General features: G+C 38.5%; 1 protein-coding gene across 1 annotated transcript; it reads right to left on the reverse strand.

Annotated features, from left to right (window-relative positions):
- Nucleotides 1-404: 404 nt before the first annotated feature.
- LOC134096098 (intestinal mucin-like protein) lies at nt 405-5259 on the reverse strand. The gene is made up of 7 exons (XM_062549849.1): nt 5204-5259; nt 4951-5073; nt 4617-4718; nt 2188-2316; nt 1007-1049; nt 770-881; nt 405-679 (listed from the first exon to the last, which is right to left on the reverse strand). Exons 2-7 carry the CDS (start codon nt 5053-5055, stop codon nt 475-477), a joined length of 696 nt encoding a protein of 231 aa, XP_062405833.1. The 5' UTR covers nt 5056-5073; nt 5204-5259; the 3' UTR covers nt 405-474.
- Nucleotides 5260-9933: the final 4674 nt, after the last annotated feature.

A 9933-nucleotide genomic window follows, 5' to 3' on the forward strand; every position in this document is an offset into this window, starting at 1 on the left:
ACACACGCACACACACAAGTGACAGAGAAGCACTCATACACAAAAGCAAGCGCACACACTCATTTGCATACATGAAAGTTGCAGTAGGCGATGGAAACAAATTGACAAGCGTGATTAATATTTGCGGAGAGCGTGTGCAGGACTGAGCGGCGGTCATATTTTGTACCGCTTTGCGGTACATCTAGTTTAGCTGGGTCAGGCATTTAATGGTTATGTGTAATTCTGTAGTAGTTGCACTACAGAACTGCAATTTCTTTTCTCCAGTGCATTACAAGTGAGTACAAATAAATTCATCATAACATGCAAAATTATCAAATGGAGCAGGACTTATGATGAATAATAACGTCAAGACATGATCATGGATGCATACTAATGTTTATTAAAATACAATTTTGGAACTGCTGATTACACTACGTTTGTGACACAAATAGATCAGGTGATTTGTAGTAAGAGGTGCAAAGATGCGCTAACTCATTAACGTCTTCTTCTAAGCTTTTTAGTCGGTGTTTTTTCCATGGTGGTGCATGTTGACTGAAGACAGCCACACTGCTCAATGTAGTCATATGAATAATTGAACTTTGAGCCATCAGGGCAGACCATCTCCACCTCTCTTTTGCTGGTGCTAACCTCCTGGCAACAGGAGCAGGAGCGCTGAAACATGCTTGTACTCTGGGAAAACCTGAAAATTAGCAAAGGGAAAGTGTTCAATTCAGTTCTTTTCACTGTGGCGTTGGCAATTACAGCTGTGGTCTGCTGATCTGCTACTTACCAGGAGTATGTTGGACAAAGACCTTGACAAGTCGTCAATTCAACCTTCTGGGAGGATGTGCAGCCATTATGCTGCAGGTGTGTAGATTCTGTTGTCCGGTTGCATTTTCTCACTATAGAAAACAAGCCAAAGAAATGTTCAACACCTCCCAGTGGATTTGTCTATTTCCAATTACTGATCTCAATACAAATCAATACAAAATGATGACTGAAATAAAATATTAACAAAACAACTCACCACACAAATGGCAGCAACCATCAGGTGCCATGACCTCTGTGCCCTGTACAGATCACACAAGTACAGAAGATAAAAAATAAGATCAATACATACATTTACATTTTTTACATTTTAGGATGCATTTGTCCAACGTGACTTACAGCAATGGAATATAATAGGCTATTATTCATTATTATGATTTAATTATTCATTATTACGATTTAAGCTGCAGAGATGCAATAGAATAACATTTAAGCTATTAACAGTGAAGGATTTTAACATTTAAACTTTTAAACTACCGGCTTACAGCTAGTGTTAGAATAACATTTATCTACAATGCAGAGAAGCATATACAGTAGCTATGAGTTTGCCACTGTATCTGTTAATACTAGCACTAGAAGATAGGAGTACCTACAGTATATATTAGGTATTAGTTGAAGTATGGAGGAGGGGAAGAAGTAAAAGAGGAGATACAGAAGAGAAGAGAGGGAAGTGGAAGTGTTTTTTTTTAAGATAGAGAGGGAGGCCACTACTCTGACGGAGCTTGGCGGATCATTCCATTATCGAGGGGCCACAGATGGAAATAGGAGTGCCGTTGGCGAGGGGTAACAATAGCGTTTATGACAGTACTTAACTCAGTGGGTGCAGATCCAGTAATCACTTTGTATGTAATGTAATCATTAGGGTCTTGAAATTGGGTGGTGGTAGTGTAGTGGTTAAGGAGCTGGGCTAGCATGCAGTAGTCTGGAAGTTGTCGGTAAAATTCCCGGCTTCCACCATTGTGGCCCGGAGCAGCTTAACCCCAAGTTGCTCTGGGGACAATGTAATCCCTTGTAATATAGTTGACATATGGAAGTCACTTTGGACAAAAGTGTCTACTAAATGTAATGTAATGTAATGAATTTGATGAAGGTGGCTAAGAGAAGTCAGTGGATTGAAAACCAGACAGGCGTCAGCGTTCTGGACAATCTGTAGTGGTTTTAGGTGATTCTAATACCCTATGATCATCAGACCACAATGACTGGCAGTGTGATGATGGCGTACAAACTAAATACCATAGCCTAGTTTATGTTTTCCCATCTTGTAACAATATTATTTACTTAAGTCTACACACTGATTACATTTAACTACTTAATTTCTCTATGGCGGATGGCCCAAACATGGTCAAATATCCTACTGCCATTTAGTTGTTCCACACTTACAGGAATGCAGTCACTGGGGTTGTAGGAAGGACAGAGAGTCCTGGCCTCCATAGTGATGAAGCTGCTCCCGATCTTCACACACTCATACTTATCACACTTATTCCCAGGTGGACTCCAGATACCATTGACCTGTCAAAAACAGCAAAGTCCATTTAATAGTGTTTAGATTTGTTTGTGAGTGGGTGCACTTGAGAAGACTTGAGCATTGAATTATACAAAAACTAGTTGCATTCAAAACATATAAAAAAGGAATTTTCGGTAACACTTTACTTGACGGGTTCATTCATAACACATTCATAACAGCTGTCATGAACTGCACATGAAGCATTCATGACTGTTTCATAAAACATGAGTCAACATTCATACCAACCCTTTCATGAATGTGGAAGACAAAACATCAAAAACTTGTCAAAATAAAAGTCTAACAATCGCAAAGCAGCATTGCTGTCTTTTTTGTTTTAGCCAACCTGATCATGTCACATCTTAGTCAACGGGGAAGTCCAGTGTCCAGGAGAATTTCGTTTTTTGTTTTTCTGTGTGTTTATTTTATGCTAGTAACCTCTGAAGAATGCATAGTTGTCTACATCAATGACTGTATATATTAGGGGTGTAAAAAATAACCGATACATATCGATATTCGTTTTTAACCTGTAAAAGACGACTACATCGATGCATCAAGCCTCGTTTCGAATTTTTCATGACATGAATCGGTTATTGTTTCGATTTAAAAGAAACAAATCGGTTCACATTCGCAAACGTTTCTGACTTGACCGTCTCTTATGAAATACTCGATTTCCTGGCCTGGTGCGTGGCTGTGTGCATCCCAATTTTGATTTGAGAACAATGACAGCCTCTCATTGGTCAAAGATGGCATAGCCTATCACGTTCGTCTATCCATTCCAACGAAACGTGCCCTGGACGTGCCTGAAGGAATGAGATGCTAGTCTTCCTCAGAAAAGATTTCTGACAACTCCGAACCCATATTCAACGCGCCGGCGAAACTTAAATCCAAAGTTTGGAAGTCGTTTGGCTTTTTCAAAAGAGAAGGTCTCTTTATATGGCTCTGGTTCTATCTCTCCCGTTGTCAAGCGGGCATATCCCAGGATTCTGATTAACTTTAACTTTGAAAGATCGCTACTTTTATAGCCTACATGGCATCCAACTAGCTACAATCCACCTCCGTCATATGCTACAATGTTACTATGGTTCTGCACGTCTGTATTTCAGCTTGGATGCAACGTGACAGTTCATTTAAACTTCGCAACGAGTTTGGCGAATTAATATTCAAGTGTGATACGGGAACTACTTCAAAGGTAGCAGGTTATACGAAGTTAATGGCCACCCCATCAGCCAATCAGAGAAGAGAATTCCATTGTTGAGGGAGATAAGCAGAGAATCATTTATTCTTTTACATGAGAAAAGGCCAAGGGCAAAGCACTGCTTTATTTTCTTTTGTAACGACACCTCTTTGGTCTTTATTTTTTTTATGCAACATATACAGAGATATGTGTTTCTTCTGTTTATTTCTTTATGGTGTCCTCAGTGTGTGCCATTACTAAAATATTATATGAAAAACCTCACCTTTTCACAATAAAATGTTTTGTCATGTTCATACATCAAGTTGTTTGTCCTATTGATAACCATTAACTTGATCATGTAAAATGTGCACAATTGTAAAGTGAATGTGCACAATGAAAAATAACTTTCAGAATGCTTTTGATTATTGAACCGCATCGAATTGCATCGAATCGCATCGAATTGAATCGTACCGAATCGTTTGCTATTAACATGTATCTTTTTTTGAATCGTATCGTGACAATGTATCTAGATGCGAATCGTATCGTCTTTCACATGAGAGATTCACACCCCTAGTATATATAGATATATAAAACAGGAATGTCCAACCATTCAGAGGTCCACAGATGGTCAGTTCACTTCCCAGTATGATGAATACTTCACAACTCATATAGTAAAGTGACATTTGAAGTAGACTTCATAAAATATTCATGAGGTGTTTACAAATGCTGGAGAGGATTCATAATACCCTGTATAATATGGATTACTAGATTGTTGGACTCTTATTTTGACAAGTTTTTGTCGTTTTGTCTTCCACATTCATGAAAGGGTTGGTATGAATGTTGAGTCATGTTTCATGAATCAGTCATGAATGCTTCATGTGCAGTTCATGACAGCTGTTATGAATGTGTTATGAATGAACCCGTCAAGTAAAGTGTTACCGAATTTTCTTATTACAAAGAGAAAACATTATTTTCTTCCTTTGCTTTCACATCATTGTCTTTCTCAGTCACAAAATAATGCTCCAAACTCGGCCCAATGAAGGGTCCTCACACCATAACGCATTACTGTACATACACAGCTTTGATATTGGCAGGCTGCAATAACACATAATATTTTGGTTATTAACTCACAGGAATACATTGTGTGAGGTTTCCCGAATACCCAACCGGACAACCGATCTGCACACACTTTCTACAGCATTGTCCCTCTGTGGCGTCCTGTAGCTCGAAGCACTTAGGAAAAGAAGACATCACGACATACTCAGCATGACACCAAAATGATTTTGAAAATGCAGCTCAGGTCAAAGCTATTTTGCTATCTCTCTCATTTTCTGTGTGTGTGTGTGTGTGTGTGTGTGCGTGTGTGCGTGTGTGTGTGTGTGTGTGTGTGTGTGTGTGTGTGTGTGTGTGTGTAAATTTCTACAACTTCATTGTTGCAAATTTGACAATATAGGAAGCCTCTTACCGGTGGACAGGAAGTGTTACATGTAATAGGCTCACATTCAACCCTGTGAAGTAAGCCATCAGTTTCCAGTTTGTTACTACACACACAGGTTTCACACTGTCTCATAGGCACACTGCTGCCTGGCTGCAATAGGACAGGAAACAAAAATGAATATAAAAATCGTTCAGATTTGTAGGAATTTGTAGGAAGTTATGTTAGGAAGTGCTGCTAAATGCTAGCCATAACCGCATAGAAATAAGATTTCATGTCTTACCGAGTATTCCGTGTTGTTGAATACACAAACAGGTTTAGGAACTGCAAAGTTAACCAAAAACACAATCACATTTTGCAGTTAACTTTTGCCATAGAGGAGCAACACTTGTAGACCAGATATTTTGCACTAGATAAATGCTTACCACACTTAGGGCAACACGCCCCCACTTCAATCTCTTGAATGTAGCCAACCGGACAGGAACTTCTTGGACATGTGGTGACATTACATGCTATAATGACAAAACCACAAGCATGTTGAAATTATCCTCTTTGTGTTTAGATGTGTACTGTTTGCTTTCTGGGTTTTGTTTCTATATTCAATTATTGTCAAAATGAAAGGGATCTTGGTTTTTAACTTGAATCTGCAGAAATCACATATGGTTCTGTAAGGACTGAAAGTGTTTCTCTACCAACGACTGTAAACATCTGTCAGTGGTTACTTACCACATTTGTCTATTTTACAGCATCCAACTGTTTCAGTCACTTTAATCTGGCCAGGCTGATCACAGATGACTGGCAGGTCAGTTGGACATGGCAAAGGATCGCAATAGACTCTTGCAATATACTCTCCAGATTCTGCGTCGCATGTGCAATTCTTACAATCGTCGATCCAAGTTGAGCCAACCTTATATAACAATTAAAAGCATGTCAAAACAAATACAAACACATTTTTTAGAATAAATTAATAATTAACCAATTCAATGTTGGCCAGACATTTAAAGTCAGATAGGGCTGTGTGTCATGAAAACATACCTAAACATATCTAAAATCCGCGTTAAATGAATGTAGATTTTTCGACAAGCAACCATTTATGCATTTTGCTTTCACAATTAATGTAGGCATATCATGGTTGTTTTTATGTTCACAGAGAAAAAGGATGTGGGATGCAAACTGATTTAATATACTGTAGTTGTATTACATTTACCTCTTTTATCACTCCATTTGGTAGTCGGCAAACTGGCTCTAAAAAAAAAAAAAAACCACAATATTTTCATTTAGAAATAACATCGTCCACACAGATTGTTCCGTGAACAGTTTTTTTTTTCGGTGCAAACAAGATCTATGTTGTGAATTGTCTGAAATGAAACCAGTTGTTTTTGTGCTTTGCATAATTTTCTTACCACAGTCAGGGACAGGGACACATTTCTGAATATCAGAGCTCAACAAAGTTGTTCCATTTGGACAAAAGCATCCTTCCAATGTCATTGATGTCATAGCATTGAATTCATTTTTTTCTTGAATGAATCTGTAATTATAACTATTTGGGGAAAATGTATCAAATGAGATTATTTCCTATTTGTATTTATGAACATTTTAATCACACTAGCCACATTAGTTCAGTATACCTGCTATCACAAGTTGGTGGAACTGCTGGACCACAGGCCTCATAGACCAGGTGTGCATCACACTTAAAATCTGTGTAAGGCACATATTAAAAGATGAAACATTGGCAGAATGAAGATATATAGTTTCAGTTGTGAGATTAGAAAATACATTTCTACAAATCTTACCACACACTCCATCTGTGGCACCTCTCCAGTCAATGCAAATGCCATTCTTAGCACACACCTGAGCATAAGACTGCAGGCTGGCACAAGCAATAGAGATGTTCATATGGCATACGTCATACTCGCATGCCTCAATATAGGACTCATAGGGGAATCCATGGCATTTTTCAAAGACCCTTGGCAAGAGACACTTCACAGTTAGCAACAGTACATTAGCAGATTTAGTAGATTAGCAGATTTAGAAAAAATAATAATAAAAAAATACATTCAATTTTATGCACTTTACTTTTTCAACATGTTTTTTTTTTTAACTAATGCCCTTACACTTTTATTATGTCTATTCAGAGGGTTCTGAAGGAATTTACTTGATCACTTTCTTACTTGCTTGAAATGATTTTACAGATGGATTTAGTTTCTGGTGAACAGGTGGGAGGTGGGGGTGGGGTAGTGGGTACTGGGCAGTTGCTAGCATTAACCTTCCATTGGTGGGCCATAGCTGGGCAAGATGGATCAATTTTTCCATTGGGCAAGAGGCAGTCGTCTGTCCTATTGTTGTCACATGTTCCTGTGACAAATAAGAGAACATATTTTAATATTATCAGAGAGTAATTGTGCTGCATTTGACAAACTGACACAATAGTCATGCTTAACCATGGAGTGAAAATGGAATATTGCCTGAACTGGATGAAATGGATATATTTATCAGTGGCAGTTCTCTAAACAATAAAACAGTTTTTACCGCACTGTCCCTCAGTGTTGCCATGGAATTTACTCCAGGGGAGTTCAACCATAAACTGCATCCCAGAGAACATTATTGATGCGCCGATACCAGGTATTACCACAAAAGCTTCAATGCCATTGTTTGTGACTTTAAAGTCACTGTTCATGTAACTTGGGTAGACGCGCTTGTCATTGACATAAATCTATGACAAAAAAGAAATAAGTGTTTACATTATGAGAGACATAATTATTTGAAAGAGATATGTCTTATGATGTATAATTCATAATAATTAGAACATTTGTGGATGAGGAGGAAAATGTGTTCTTACCAAGTTTGTGACATTTCCTGGAGAGACATCTTGACTCATATAAATTTCAAATGATTTGTAGTGAATAGTCAGTGATTTAGGACATGAAACATCATCTGGTGTATCACAATACACATTTTCAATGATGATGCTGAAGTTGTACATTGGTTTGATCTCTTTAACCAATACATAAGAGCAATTTCCTTGGAAACCATAATACGTTCCATCAAATGTCACATAATGAGGATCCCCGTAGCCGTAGCAGAAACCTAAAGAGATAGGAAATATGAATTACAGTATGTCAGTCACTGGTTTTGGTTATATGAGAATAATATAAGAGCTTGTATGAACCATTTTAGGTATATGTGAGGGATAATGGCCGCCAAAGTATATACTGTATGATGCTAATGGATAAGGCGGAGTTGCCACAATATGTATTTGTAAAAAGAAGCTGACTTGTTCAATTCAGTGACTGTCGGCAGTTAGGTTGTTCACAGTTGATTTCACTGTTGCGAAGCATTGATAAGGTAATCATTATACTGTATATATTTTGATTTGACCAGATCTGCTTCATAGGTGTCACATTGTACATAATTAATAGCCATTCTACTAGCCAATCAGAAAAGAGTATTTCTTCTCTATGGGTGTTCATGATTATTAGCAATAACCATTTTTATTTTGACTTTAGAAACACTCACATTGGCATTCTTGTTTGAAACAGCAACCTGATCCATCAGGAACTGACTTTGAAGGGAGGCCATTCACACATGTAAGCGGTGGTTGAGTTGGACATTTAATAGGATGCGTGATGATTTCATTATTGAGACATGTTTCTAGAGAACACGAATTGTTGGGGGACAGCCGAGTTTCTCCATTCTGCACAAAAATAATTGAAAAAACAGTCAGTCTATTAACACTCCTTACATGAAAACAGGCAGACTGATTTAATTGCCAATACCTTTAAAGGATAACAAGGAGGACGAGTTGTTGGAATTAATGAAGTTGTTGTTGAAGTTGAAGGAGTTGTTGAAGTTAAAGGAGTTGTTGTTGAAGTGGAAAGAGTTGTGGGTGGAGCACTGGTAGGGCTACATGACACACCTTTCGTTATTGTGCAGTTTTCAAGGCAAAGGGCAAAGTAAGTGCATCCTCCAAGATCAGTATGACTATAAATAACAGAATCTGTGTAAAAAAAAAAAAACTTTGGTTAAAAAAATGAAATGATGATGAGCGGAAATTATCAGATACAATATGTGCTTGACATATAAATAATGCAATCACTCACCTGGATGGTAAATTGTTCCATTTTGGAGTTCACATCCAATACATGGAGGTTTTATAGTTGTTGGGGGTATTTTTGTTGTTGGTGGTGTTGGTGTTGTAGTTGTGGTCGTTGTTGTACATGGTCCACAACACTGCACTCGAATTTCATAATCAAAGCAAATCTGTTGAAGCCCTTGGTTTTTGTTCAAGCACACAAGTCCAATAGAAGGCAAACATGACACATCCTGGCCTACTTGTGACAGCAGCAAACTGGGAAACTCCTTTGCCCTACACTGAATGTTTGTAGCGTGTTCACAGTCAATATGTCGAGAATTGAATAGTTGTGAAATTGATACAGTGTCTCCTCCATCAGGGCCAGGTGTAGGGGGTCCCAGGTCAAGCCAGTCAGACCACTCACAGGCACAGGATGTTGTGCTGGGTACATTACTTGTACTTGATGTAGTTATTGAAGTTGGCGGTGTCGTCGTAGTTGTTGTGGGGGTTGTGGAGGGCGGCTCATTAGGTGTAGTTGTTGATGTTGGAGGTGTAGGTGTAGAGGGAGTTGATGTACTTGTAGGTGTTGTAGCGGTAGTGGTTGTGCATGGTCCACAGCAGCGTACTTTGATTTCATAATTGAAACACTCTCGGTTATTTGCCTGGTTTCTGTTCAGGCAAACAAGTCCTACCGATGGATTGCAAATAACATCTTGGCCCAACTCGGAAAGTGTCAAATTTGGAAACATCTTGGCCCTGCACTCAACTTCTGTTGGCTGTGTGCAACCAATACCTCCAGAATTAATAAGTTGTGAAATTGATACAGAGTCTCCTCCATTAGTGCCAGGTGTAGATGGTGCCAGGTCAATCCAGTCAGACCACTCACAGATACAGTCTGTTGTAGTTGGTACAGTACTAGTACTTGATGTAGTTATTGAAGT

This window comes from Sardina pilchardus, chromosome 11 (assembly GCF_963854185.1).
Source record: "Sardina pilchardus chromosome 11, fSarPil1.1, whole genome shotgun sequence".
NCBI classification, from domain to species: Eukaryota; Metazoa; Chordata; class Actinopteri; order Clupeiformes; family Clupeidae; genus Sardina; species Sardina pilchardus.

Bases quoted from the DNA above. Each gene is read 5' to 3' on its own strand.
- LOC134096098 (XM_062549849.1), bottom strand. From the start codon at position 5,055: ATGAGACAGTGTGAAACCTGTGTGTGTAGTAACAAACTGGAAACTGAT. The intron at 2,317-4,616 runs GTGAGTTAATAA...TGTTTTTGACAG, and splicing joins ACCTCACACAATGTATTCCT to GTCAATGGTATCTGGAGTCC. The intron at 1,050-2,187 runs GTAAGTGTGGAA...TGATCTGTACAG, and splicing joins ACCCCAGTGACTGCATTCCT to GGCACAGAGGTCATGGCACC.